Source organism: Phalacrocorax aristotelis, chromosome 1, assembly GCF_949628215.1.
Source record: "Phalacrocorax aristotelis chromosome 1, bGulAri2.1, whole genome shotgun sequence".
Lineage (NCBI taxonomy): Eukaryota > Metazoa > Chordata > Aves > Suliformes > Phalacrocoracidae > Phalacrocorax > Phalacrocorax aristotelis.
Genome location: NC_134276.1, coordinates 60,445,208 through 60,458,347, shown reverse-complemented (window position 1 = coordinate 60,458,347; position 13,140 = coordinate 60,445,208). Strand labels below are relative to the sequence as shown.

Sequence of the window (13,140 nt, the reverse complement as noted above, 5' to 3'; positions counted from 1 at the left end):
GCTCAAAAATTGTTACTGATGGTGTGAGTGAGGGTGTCCCTCTGAAGGAAGGGGGATTGGGGGATTCCCACTGATGTTATCTGCTCTGAGTAAAGACCACTGAATCAGTTTACAATACGACAGTTATAAAATGTGCAATTTGAGGTTTGCTTGGAATGTTTTATTTTCAAAATGTGACTGAAGAAATACTTGCATTACTATATAATGTAGGAGATGGTGTGAGGTCTGCACCAGCAGAATTTGCTACAAGTAATTTTTAGGGGCTTTCCCCCAAAGAAGAGCAAACCTAAAATGGCCAGTACTGTTGCTATGGACTTTTTCCATTATAAAAACAGAGAAGACAAGCACACTAAAAAAAGCACACCAGAGGCTAGATTTTGAGCTTGTACATTAAAGTGCCTTCGACTCTGAAACAGACAAAACCTAAAATCATTTTGAAAATATAAGTGCTTTATAAGAAGACACAGTATGGGTTTTGGAACAAGTAGACCTCCTCCTTTTGCTAATGCCTCTAAATTGCATGTTTTCACATGGTTTCCTGACAACAGTCAATAGGCACAAGCTCAGTGTTGCCATGGCTACAAATTTTACCCTTCTTTTGGCCATCGCAGCTTCCCAAATGGACTGGCTTTCTCTCTAATACTAAGTATAAAAATATAGATGTTTGCTATACTGGTTTTAATCAATCCGCCATCTCTATTTTTGCACGTCTTCTTGGGCTGCGCATACTGAGCCATGAGAAGGACAGGGAGCAGCTGGGCCCCGCAAAGAAGGAAGGAAGGGAGGGATGTCTTTTCAAAGGCATTGGTGCAAGATGGCCACTAAGAAATTTAAAAAAATCATTGTATGGAAAACAAAACATGTTGTTAGTGTCTATGACTTCCATGCCCTGGTTTCTCTTGGGGTCTGGGGCCATGTACTGGCTCCTTGGTGTCTGAAGTTACAAAGCTGGGAACGCTGCTCTTCTTTTAAATGGTTCAGCACAAGTTGAAAGCCAGGCCCAACTGATCTCAGCAGCAAAAATCCCCCAGTCTTCAGCAAAACCAGGAGTTCACTCCTAGCCTTGAACTTGGAGAAAGCTTGAGTTGTGAAATGTTGGTTCAACCTAAGCATCATCCATTAAAAAAGTTGAACAATGTAGTCTTAATTCTCTGATGCAGTTACAGTCTGAGTACCTCTGCCACATTTTTACAGGGCAGCTACTCTTCTCTCAGGGTGTTATTGAGCACTCATGACTATGTTAGGAGAAAAAGCTTACACAGGTAGAACAGATTGCAAGCATTTCACAGCACTTGCCTAAATCCTGTTAGTTTAATTTCCAGAAGTAATGCCACTGATGGTAGGACTGCTTCCATGACTAAGGCCATTGGGATTTGGCCCATAATATTTTATGGACAAGCAGCAGTTACAAGTCAAGTACATTATAACTGTAAGTAGTAATTTGTGTGGTACTAACCCTGTAATAGTTGGACAAGATACCAGAACTGGTGCTTTGGCTCGTATGTTCCACCAAACCTTTCACAATCATCCACTATAAATAAAAAAGTAGTTTGACTTCCATCATCAAAACAGCTAATTAAGTAATAGGACATAAATACTCAAAGAAATTGACAGTCTTTTCTATAACACAAATTAATTCAGAAATCACCATTTGCATAAATCTCTAGTCTCATCTTCACAGATGTTTATTCTGTCAGCTAGTTGCATTTCAAATTAATTTTAAAATAAACAGTGGGAAGTATACCTTTCAACTAAAAATAACTTGCCCCAAAGGAGATTGCTGGGTGCAAAGCACATAATCATTGTGCAGTGTCATACTTTGTTAAAACTGATGTTTTGTCATATATTGGACTTTAATGTTATAATAAAATGTTTAAATTATATTGAAACTCCATTTTTATATAACTATATGCTTTATGGACAGCTGTTTTAGATGGAAGATTAGATTTTTATGATGTTAAAAGAGTGTCTTCCAAATTAATCTAGCACTTGTATTAATGAGGGGTCCACAACATAGTATTGGAGTATTTATACCTTGAAGAATTAATTAAAATATATCTTTTTTAAAAAGCAATAAACTGTAGTAATTTAGTGTGATTCAGAAGAAAGGATACTGCACTGGTTCAATTATCCAGTTCTTCAGGTGCTTTTGAAGCCAGCAGTGGGGTGTGTTTAATGTAATGCCCACCTTGTATTTCAGCAAGGAGTGTCACACTAGTCACGTACAACCACCGCTGGCTCCAGACATTCTCTGAGTGCAAAGAGCGACTGGTGTAGCCCACCTCCTCCCCACAAAGGGAAGCTGAGAAGCGGTGCTGGGCACTGATGGGGTGGTTGTCTTCTTCACCCTCAAGCACCACCAGCAGCTCTAAAGGAGGCTGAATTTCCTGCTTGCTGCATGCAGAAGGCTGCAGAAGGCCTCTCCTGAGCTAAAGAACTCAAATGTTTCCTTCTCTGCAGGTTTTGCATAGGGAGAGACTTGAGGTACTTTGCAGAGCTAGATAACATTTGGTGTTTTGTTGGAGATTTTTTGCAGGACCCTTATAATGACTTTTTTGTAAGGAAAAGAATCACTGGTAAGAGTCTGTAGTTTTGTGCAGTGTAAGGAGTCTGCGTGTGTGGTTGTGAGGGGGCACTAATTCAAAGGGGTCAGGTCTGGGGGAGGATCTGGCCACAGGTCATCAGCATTCTAGTTAAGGCCAAGCTTACTCGCAGGAACATGCAAGTGGAGGGCACTCAAATTCTAGCCCCCGTATTTGGGCTCTCCTAACACATGACATAGCAAAGATTTCAGCTGACATAAAGGATTTACAGAAAACTATTTGCGAGCAGTTTTCTCTGCTGCTTCTAGTTTATGCTAGCCTTTGTCCTCTGTGGGATCTGTGTGTTCAAAGGCAAGGTTGGGACATTACACTCCGTCAAGATGTTGCTGATGTAGAAATTAAAGTCTTAAGTTTAACTTCATCTCCCCATGTATGCGATTGCTCACTTGGATGCCTTGATCTGTGCTATGTACACCTTAGCTTCGCTTCTTGTAAGTGCTTCGGACTTACAGGTTTAATCATCTTTGAAAAATTGATTAGTGTGATTTAATTCTGAAAAGCACCTGTAAAAATAGCTCTCAAACTCCTTGGTCTTAGCCTAACTGTGTGTTTATGCTTCTGTCTGCTTCAGAGTGCCACAGAACATAGCAGCAATAAGAAACCAACCTGGATTTTGGTGTGGGGTTTTTTTGTGAGAGACAGCAAAAAAATTTTTACAAAGCCCTTCACAGCTGAGTGTTTGGGACCTCCCTAACAGAGTAAAAATGCACATTTCGTCCTCTGAACATGACCTAGAGGCAACATGATCCAATTTTTGTACTTTAAAATATGTACTAGTTGTAATCAACAGAGGAGAAAAAGCTTTACTCCTAGGATCCGTATCAGTGGTCAGTAAAAGAGGGCCAGACACTGAGCTCAGGCACTGGCCTGCTGAAACTGATGCTGCTTAGTTGTTAACTTTCTTCCTGCTTCCAGTGCACTCTGTCTGAGGCGATCCCTGGGCATGGGCAGGGGAATAGTTCTGTCCAGCTGGGCACTTCAAAAAGGCAGTGCCTTTTATGCACTGCCTTGCATGACAAGATGCACCAGCTTAGATTGTCCCTGCCTTACTCAGGCCTCCTACACCACCCCAGCAAGCTTTGCACTTTCAGGCCCTCCTTTCAAATTTGAAGCATATAGCATACACCCTTGACTTCACAATACACTTTCACTAGTGTGGCAAGCTATGCCACATCCCTACCATTACTTCAGATAGATGGAACCAGCTCCTTTTCACCAAATAATAACGACATTTTATGGCCATAGGGACATCACATAGGGCCAGGAGGAGATACAGGACCAAGTGCTATATGCATGCACATGGACAGTCTGCTCTAGAGTAGATGGAAATCACAGCCTGGAGTGGACTCCCTTAGAGGTGTGGATGTAACCTTTAGGGTCCTGTTTGCATTGGGAGAAACTCCTTAGAGAAGACATTATTTTCTTTGAAAAAACTCTGCAAACTTGATAAGGAGCCCAAGTAAAGTACTTGCCTGTAGTTAATATTAGTAATATAAACTTGAAGTCTCCCCCCAGCTAGTTTTGCTATCAGGTTTAAAAATTAATTAGAACCCATTTTATTGTTTTTCAAGCGCATAATTTTATATATCTACATGTTTGCAGCTTTTCCAGTGTGCATTTGGGCTTAGGGTAGGTTGATGTGAAGGGCTCTTGAGGTACTGTTTTCTCATGGGTGTGACAAGAGTCATCTTCTCTTTGTGTAAAGTGCATTATTGTGTTAATCTGCTATTGCTGGGGGTGTCAGGCATGCTGAGCATAGACAAATATATCTTTATCACCATGTCAACATTTTGAATTCGAGGAATCCTGTTATCCAGCAGCTGCATTGTTAATGTCTTCAGTTTCTAACAGTTTTTTGTTACTTATTAAACTTCAGCAAGATACCAGCTTTGATCCTTGTGGTCTGGAAAAAACAGTACTTTTGGTGTCAGGCAAAAACAAAACAAACCTTTGCAACAGTTTGGCGTCATTGAGAGATTTGGGACTATCAAGATCCACACTTTGCTTTGGTACCAGGGTCAGACTTCTGTGGCTGAGGCAGAGCCCAGTCCTCAGTGCCTGTGTATGATGTACATGTCATCATGTTGAGTTAGATTCTAGTCTGTGCTGTAGGCTGAAGTTGGGCTTTCAAAGGTCTAAGACACCTGCATTCTAGGGCTTATCTGGATTCATATATTCCTATCACCAAAGACCGTTGGTTGAAACATTTTCATTATTCCCTCTATTTTTGACATGCACCCCCAGTTCAAAGGGATTTGAAAATGTTACTGAAACAGTTCCACAAAGAATGCTGTTTACAAAATGTATAGGGAAAGAGTCTGACTGGCTGAAGTGGGTGGAAGAACTGTGACTTTGCTTTACATTGGTTAGTCTCTTTTGCGGAATGCCTAGAATGCTTCTGCTGTTAAGATAACATAAATATATGGTCACATTTAATTATAACACTTTTTTATAAGTATATTTATAGAGAGGTAACACTGAAGAATAAGCATAGTTGCAAACTTACAATACAGCATAATATTCAAAACAATAATCTCTAATGCTCAGGGCATTTCTCCTATTTTGTCAGCCCTGGAGGAAACCAAAAAGCACTTCAGATGAGCTAATGGAGCTAGGACTATGCCTACAAGTTGCAGATTACAGTTCTGTCAAAGGTTAAGCTAGTTATTTCTCCTTCAGCTCTGGAATAGCGTTTCACCTGACTTTACAAATTGAAATCCATTTGTGTATAAGGATTAAAAAAAACCCCACCAAACCAAAACAGGTGTTCTGCTCTGCTAAATCAACTTGAGGAATGTGTCTATAAGACCATATTAATATAATTTGTGAATTGATAATATGTTTGTGATTCTTTTTCTTGCAGGCATTCATGTCAATGTTTCAGATTCTCACACAGGAAGGATGGGTGGATGTCATGGATCAGACACTGAATGCTGTAGGACATATGTGGGCACCAGTAGTTGCCATTTATTTTATACTATATCATCTTTTTGCTACTCTGGTAAGTTTTGACTTGCAAATGTGCTGTGCTTTTCTTTGTTTTGAGTTATTCTCATAACTGTATTACTTATTTTTCTCAGCTAGTTAAAACTAATTGTGATGCTCATTTTCAGCATAGAAGACTTTAGGATTAGTTCTTTGATGTAGTAGAATTTACCCTTCAGCTATGTGGCATAAGGTGGTGAGCCTTTTTTTAGGTGTGAGGTGTTGTTCTTCACAAGATCCAAGTCACACTGCTAGACTAATAATATAACTGTTAATTGTCTCGTAGCTTCACAGTTCTGATGATTGTAGAGTGAAGCAAGTGCTTTTATTTGTCACGTAGAAATGGTCTCCTCAACTTCCATACCATTCTCTTTGCAACAGTAATTAAAGTGAGAAGTGTAAAGCCTCAGGATGCAAATTCATAACTATAAATTACTGCTTTCCTGTTGACTAATGCAAAATCGATGCATGGAAAATATGTGATATAGAATATCAAGCAATAAAAGAATGAGAATTAATAAAGCAGTTCCTGCGCATGAACGGCAATGGAGATTATATCTAAATGCATATTTGTATGCATTTCAAATGGGATGATTACAACTTTGTAAAGAGAAAATGGTATGGGGAACAGCTTTTTGAATATCCTGTATCAATAGGGGCTTGGTACTGTATTTTGAATACCAACACAGAGAAAATACCACAATAAGGGGAATAACCATTTTAGCCACTTCTAATTCACTCCTACTTTTGCTCATTTTGTATTTTGTGTTCATTGCAGTTTTTGGTGCACTTATTCATGTCTTCACTTTCTTCATTATATTTTATTTCTTCGCTCAGCTGTCTACTTATATAAGGTACTAACTGTATTTATACAATCTCCATCAGTTTCCATCTACTTTTTTATTACTTTATCTGTCCTGTTTCACTTCTAAAGACTGAATGATCAGAGTGTAATCGTGGATGCAGCAGGTTCCTTCACGTGGGTTGAAATCTGAACCACTTTATAAATGGCAGCAAAGGGCATTTGATTCTTCTAAAGCTGCTTAACCAAAGTATAAGGCAAACAAATGTAGGTATCAGTGGATATATAGGACATGTAATTTGCTTGCAATTATCAGAGGAGTCCTTGGGGTCTGGAAAAGCAATTTTTCATGCTGAAGTGATCTTTAAAACTCCTTGGGAGGTGGGGATGGAAAGCAAAAGTGTAATGGCGTTTGGTCAGGGATTTGAAAGCAGTTACTGGTTAGAGAATCTTATTGCTATTTTTCTGATTTTTTTGCCAAGACCATTATCTGAACTGTAAGCCATTTTTATTTCTTAGATGAGTGTTAAGCAAGTCCATAAAGTAAATTGGTGTCAAGTGGACTCTGTGCTAAAAATTCACACCTTAATTGAGAAGTAACTTAGCTGTAAGAGCAGTTTTAGTATTCTGCTTTTTGTTTCATGTTTTGAAAGAGTCATCTGGGACTTCTCCATTTGTTTACCCAAAGCGCTTATTTTGCTAGGAGCCAAGTCACTTTTCTGTACACCATCCTCAGTCCTTTTAGAGGGAATTTGCATTTAAGTACACGGTCCTTGTGTTGCTTCCTAAGTGTACACATCTCATTCACCTATGCAAATTTTACATGGGTGAAGAAACTCTGCTAAGACAACTTTGCAGAATTACCTGGCCTTACAAAGTTGTTAGTTTCTGTTCTAAGATCTTCCTCAGACCCTGCAAGAGAAAAGCAATGTAGGACAGAGTTGTCTGGAGGCAAAAGAAGCTTAAATAAAGAAAATAACACAGAATTGGTAAAGGAGCACAAAAACGGTTGCGCTGCTGCTGAAACCAAAAAGAAGAGTTCTAAGAATAAACAGCCATCAGTGAATAACAAGAGTGAAGTCAAATGAAGAAATTACTTTCATCAGCCAGAAGAGGGGGGAGGATTAGAATTGAGAAGTGATAATTGCAGTCATTTGGCAAAGCAGACTGTGGAGCCTTGGAAAGAAATGAATATGTTTCACATTAGAAGGCAAAGAAAAGTTGAAGCTCAAAAAACAAAACCTCTGTTGGAAGCAAGGACTGTTATTAGTTGAGATGGCAGTGGAGGAAGTTAAACAAATAACAAGTTTGCATTTAACTTTTCTTTTGTGGTACATTGTCTTTGGCTTTTGTTGAAAAAAAAGAAAAGGGAGTTAATGAAAGTCTTGATTCCTTGATACATACCTATGCATGAAGCAGGAAGGCTGTAAGCAGTGATATATTTCATGAGTACTATACTTCTTTTTGGTGTGGAACTGTACTTACTTAACTAGTATGCTCTGAGCCGCAGGTACCAGAGTATCATAAACTGTTTAAAGTATCTGAAGAAAAACACCATACTGTATCCTGACAGGATGATAGCAAAACTGCTCATCAGCAATTAGGGATCAAGGTAGTTTGTGCCAGGGACTAGGGATTATAAGCTTTACCAGAATTCTCTCTTGTCTTGCCATCCTGAAGGTCATCTTAGCTTCCACTGTTTGTAGTAGTCAGATCATTGAAAACTATATGAGGTACTGTTGATGTATGTGGCATATATAATATGTCTTTTCTAGCAGCTGCAGGAAATTCTACATATTGCTAAAGCCAGTTTCCTATTAAAAGAACATTTCTTTTTCTGAACACTGACATTTTATAAGTCTATGAGTGGGAGTCCTTCCCATGTCTTCTGTACCTTTGTAGTTCATACAGGGAAAGGAAATCATGCTCTGGAACACGGTCCAGACACCCAGCTCAGATGCAGACATCTGCATTGGAATATACAAGTTCCAAACTCATTGTCTGGTGTACTAAGCCATTTAAATGTCATCTTCCATGTAGGTGGGAATAATTTTCCAGTGTGATTGAATGACAGGTAAACTTATACTTCATTTGCAACAGTGGTGGACCAATAAACGTGCTCTGGTTATTACTCAGCAGTCCAAGGCCACAGAAAGTTTTTAGGCCTGTAACTTTTTAAAAGAACTTAGATTCCTTCTGATATCTCTAGGAAATTGGTGCTTGCCTATAGGAGCTCAGTATGTTTGAGGATATTTGCCTTGAACCTCAGAGACTAAAACCTTGGCAGTTGCAGACAGCTGTAAAGCTATGTATATACAAGTATACTGCCTTAAAATGTAAGTTGTCCAAGGATATATGCTGAACAGTGGTATCATTTCTCACCTACATCCTTGATCTCCTAGCTCTGTCTCCTTCTCAGCTGTATCAGTCACATTTTCAGCTTCTTTGGCCTCCAACAAGTATCTCTACACAAGGAAAAAAAAATAATCTGATATATACTTTTTCCCCCCTGGGGTTTTTCTTCCTAGAGTCATACCTACACAATTTTTAATGTATAGTAAATGAAGTTACATGAGTTTCTTACACTGTGGCTCCTGATGCATGCAAATAATGAGGTAGTGTCATGGTTTAACCCCAGCCAGCAACTAAGCACCACAGAGCTGCTCACTCAGTCCCCCATGGTGGGATGGGGGAGAGAATCAGAGAGTAAAAGTAAGAAAACTCATGAGTTGAGATAAAGACAGTTTAACAGGTAAAGCAAAAGCCACATGTGCAAGCAAAGCAAAACAAGGAATTAATAGACCACTTCCCATGGGCAGGCAGGTGTTCAGCCGTCTCCAGGAAAGCAGGGCTCCATCATGTATAACAGTTACTTCAGCAGACAACCCCCACACACCCCTTTCCTTCTTCCCCCCAGCTTTATATACTGTCATCATCATATGGTGTGGGATATCCCTTTGGTCAGTTGGGGTCAGCTGTCCCAGCTGTGTCCCCTCCCAGTTTCTTATGCACCTGGCAAAGCATGGGAAGCTGAGAAAGTCCTTGACCTAGTGTCAGCACTACTTACAACAACTAAAACATCTCCACATTGTGGTTTCAGCACAAATTAAAACATAGCCCCATACTGGCTAGTATGAAGAAAATTAACCCTATCCCAGCTGAAACCAGGACAAGCAGTTTACTTTATTTTCAAAGTGGAGTTAGGTACTTTGCACAGAGGCACTCTGAGCATTAAAAAGTCCATAAAGTAAATTAGTGGTAAGTGGCCTCTATGCTAACAATTCACACCTTAGCTGAAAGCCACCTTAGCTTTACGAGCTGTTTTAGGATTCTGATTTGTGGTTTGTTTGGGTTTTTTTAATTATTATTTCGATTAATTTAATTTTCTTTTCCTGTGAAATAATTTTTGATGGCTATATTGTTAAACATATATAATGCATTGGTCATAAAACCTAGAATTCAAAAATTTTAAATTCATATAATAATTCTATGGGAAGCTAAAAATCAATTTACTACTTGCAGAAGGGCTAGCAGACATATAGTAGCAGGTGATGTCAGATCAACAGATGCCAAAGTCAAGCCTCCCATTTACATCAGTAGGGCCCTCATTTTTCCATGTCATTTCATAATATGTCTTAAGAAAAATAAAACAAGCTTTAATAAATAATTTGAAATTGTTTTGTAGATTCTACTCAGCTTGTTTGTTGCTGTTATTCTGGACAACCTGGAACTTGATGAAGATCTGAAGAAACTTAAACAAGTAAGAACATGTTATTATTGTGCCCAGAGGTAGTTTCAATAAGGTATTACTTTACTTGTATTTTTATGGTAAAAGATGTTAAACATCTTCATCAAAATAAACAGAACAGTAGATGTTGAAGAGAATAGCTGTATTTTGTTAGATAGTTGACCATCACACAATGTGAGGTAGAAATTAAGAGATTGTAAAAGAGATTTAGAAATTGGTTTAAATATTCAATGGAAGTAAATTTAGATCGTCGGGTAATTGAAATAATTTTAAAATCACACCTAGGTCGTCTTTTTGTTTATAATCTAGTGAAACCCCACGGCAGGGGGGTTGGACTAGATGATCTTTAAAGGTCCCTTCCTACCCAAACCATTCCATGAATCTATGTGATACTATATGAACACACCATAGAACCACTGCAGGGGAGAGTATTGGCAAAAGGCCACAGACAGGAAGCAGTAGGGAGGACTAGGTTGAATGTGTTAGGTGAGTACTAATAACACGCGGCAAACTTAACTTGCTCACTTGATTCTCCGGATCTGGGGACTGAGATGACCAAGAAGCCATTCTCTCATGCTTGAAACCCCAAAATTACAATCACATAAAACAAATATAACCTAGAGAGTTCATGTTGGCCATTCTGACATTGTGCACAAACCACCAGAGAGCAAGGTATCTGTAGCTTTAAATAAAAATATAGCTGTGCTTTAATCTGTGCAAAGACAAGCAAAAACCAGCAACATTTGCCTAATTCATGCATATAATAGCAAATTGAGAGCTTAATATGTGGGAACCTCTGTTGTAATATTTGGGTTATAGCCTTCATTCACACATCATTTGCTGGTTTTGTTCATCTTTCAGGTGCATCAGCAACTGTTGCAGAATTATGTTCTTTCAATTCTTGATAAATAATTTAGACAATTTCATTATTTTATGTTGAACTGTTAAACTGAAACTAATATGCCAAATAACCACTCCCTTGTTTTTCCTTCTATATTATTTTTCTTTTCGTTTTAAAACTAAAGTGGTGTGCTTATTAATTTATTTTGTTTATATTAATTGTGTTCATTTTCTACAAGCTTCTCATTTGTGGATTTAGAGATTGTATGTTTCATGTATTCTGACTGAATATGTAGAATGTGTCAAACTAATATCGCATCCCAATCTTCTGTTGCTTCAAGGCACTGACAAATGAGAATATTGTATAGTTACTTTAAATTCTTCATTATAGAATTCAATACAGAAATCAATATTGCTTTTGCTCTTGCAGTATTAAATATCAGTGTGTATTTCAAACTTTAGGTAAGTTAAAAGGACAGGTATGTTCTGCCACAAAGAAATATAAATACAGGATTTCAGTTAATCAGCTCACATAAGTGAAATGAGAGATCTTATAGATGATTTTGGGATGGCCAGACAGTTTTTGAGTATGCAAAGTGAGTATAACAAATCAAGTTTATTCATTTTTCTCCTTACCAGTCTCGAGAGGTAAAATGATCTGAAATGAAAATGGCTCAGATATATGGTAAGCAGTGTCATATCATACTGATAATCTTATAGGAAAATTTTCATAATGTCTATGTGAGTTAGGAGCACAAATCAATTTTCTGAAGTGAGCTTAAGATTTGGAATCCTGTGGCTTTTCTGGGAAACTTGGCATCTTCAATTCATAAACCTCTTTAAAAAGTCTACACCTTTCCTTATGAAATGGCAGCAGCATGACTTCAAGTTTTAGCAGCCCACTCTGGAACTGGTGAACAAAAAGCAATGCTTGCCACTGTGTCAGCCTGAAATCTTTTTCGCCTGGTAGGAATCCTGTCTCCGTAACAGCAGAGCACACTCAAGTAAAAGACATAAATAGAATTATTAAAAAAAGGCCCTCAACTTCATAGCATTGAGCCTGGCAGCAGCATAACTACATGAGTGTGGTGCTGGGCCAGAGTAAAACTGCTGCCTGAGTCACCAGACCTTCTAGCTACCATGCAGTGTGGCACCATGTTGACAGTGATAGTCTGTTTCCATGACCCAAGAGCGTATTTAACCAGCAGTCAGCACTTTGCCATTGGACATACCAGTTTGGATGACTGGCATAATAGTATATGCATTATACACCATTATGATGTATAAAGATGTCCAAGGTGGCTGGCACTGGTTCACCTGTATTTATGCTTTTGAAATGTTGCTTTAAACAGTAGCCTCGCTTCAAAGTCCATTTATTACTCCGTACTGTTGAATGTATTCCCTTCTTGTATTTCATCCAAACAAATTAATGTTGTACGAAGTGTTGCTTGTTTTAAAAATGCCTAAGCTGAAAGGAGGCAAGAGGTCGGTTCTTGCAGCTGAATCATATGGAATTACTGGAATGGCTGAACAACTGATTAAGTGTCTAGAACAGTAAAGGTTTCCTGTAGGGTGAATGTGATGGTATCACAAGCTCTGCGCTGATAGTGACTGCACTATTACACTGAAATATTGGTTGTCTTATCTCAGAAGATAAAGCAGAAAGTGTTTTTAAATCAGTGATACTTTGAATTCTCCACTAAAAAAAAATGGACTGTAAGAAGAAGGAGGATTTTGAGGTAATTGTTAGGTTTTAATCATGACCATTTCTATAAAGCAATAGATCTGTATTGCTGCAAAGGAAAATTTTTAACATCTATAATTAAAAGCTGAATGGTGTTCCAAGGGAGGAATCAAATAATTCAAACTGTTAATGTAAAAGACGTTGATTGGTTGAAAATGGTGCACTCAAAAGTGTTTCCATCATTTTGTTTGCATTTTTTCCTTGCCTTTAATGGCTGTAAAGCTTGATGCCCAGGGCATTTTCAGATGATAAAATATTGAATGTTTTTCAAGGAAGGAAGGAAAATAGGCCAGAAATCACACCTAGCTAATAAAACCTTTTGGGATGTGTCATTCTTAATTATGACTTAATTCCTTTTCTTGAACTTGGTAAGAGAAATACTATTACTTATCTTCCAGATTATTGAGAAAAGACTAAT

At 38.3% G+C, this 13,140-nt stretch overlaps 1 protein-coding gene across 1 annotated transcript in view; it reads left to right on the top strand.

Annotated features, from left to right (window-relative positions):
• Window positions 1–13,140, top strand: part of NALCN (sodium leak channel, non-selective) — a 246,892-nt gene that overhangs the window by 142,793 nt on the left and 90,959 nt on the right. Inside the window, exons 14-15 of the mRNA XM_075090175.1 lie at window positions 5,467–5,604; window positions 10,076–10,150. Coding sequence (XP_074946276.1) covers window positions 5,467–5,604; window positions 10,076–10,150 — 213 coding nt within the window. The remainder of the gene's footprint in view (window positions 1–5,466; window positions 5,605–10,075; window positions 10,151–13,140) is intronic.